At 45.7% G+C, this 564-nt stretch overlaps 1 protein-coding gene across 1 annotated transcript in view; it reads right to left on the bottom strand.

Annotated features, from left to right (window-relative positions):
- LOC122342042 (trafficking kinesin-binding protein 2-like) overlaps window positions 1-255 on the bottom strand; it is a 9852-nt gene extending 9597 nt beyond the window's left edge. Inside the window, exon 1 of the mRNA XM_043235832.1 lies at window positions 86-255. Within this exon, the coding sequence (XP_043091767.1) occupies window positions 86-116 (31 nt within the window). The 5' untranslated portion in view covers window positions 117-255. The remainder of the gene's footprint in view (window positions 1-85) is intronic.
- Window positions 256-564: the final 309 nt, after the last annotated feature.

Genomic DNA, 564 nt, shown 5'->3' with positions numbered 1-564 from the left:
ACTCTTTGAATTATGAGGAAGCTTTCCAAAAACAGCAACAGCGTGCAAACAGTGTTTGGCCACACACACACACACACACACTTACTCATGTAGCGGAAGGTTTCCTCGGCCAGCATGGGTGAGATGGCGCTGGGTTCCTCTGGAGAGCAGGAGGGGGAGATGACCCAGTCCTGACCTTCGTAGAGATACAGAGAATCCCCTCCGCAACCACTGACTCCCCCGTCACACACCTTACTGCCCTCATCTACAAAACACACACACACACACACAGTGACATCAGAACAGACAGTGCTGCACAATGCAAATCCATGCACGCCATCTGCTGTTCAATGAAGTCAAGACACAGTCACAGTTATTTCCTTGACATAAGAGTAAAAATAAATAAATAACTTTTAGAGCTTATAAAGCCATGAACAAATATGCGATGTCTGCAGCTAGTCATTATTGTCAGATGAGAAATCATTGTATTATTAGTCTGTGGCATTACAACTGAATCATCCTGACCCATCCCTAGATGTCACACAGATGCATCAGCCAATGAGCATCCACGTTTACATGCCAGGG

The sequence above is a fragment of the Puntigrus tetrazona genome, chromosome 1 (genome assembly GCF_018831695.1).
Source record: "Puntigrus tetrazona isolate hp1 chromosome 1, ASM1883169v1, whole genome shotgun sequence".
Lineage (NCBI taxonomy): Eukaryota > Metazoa > Chordata > Actinopteri > Cypriniformes > Cyprinidae > Puntigrus > Puntigrus tetrazona.
This window is presented reverse-complemented; position numbering and strand designations above follow the sequence as displayed.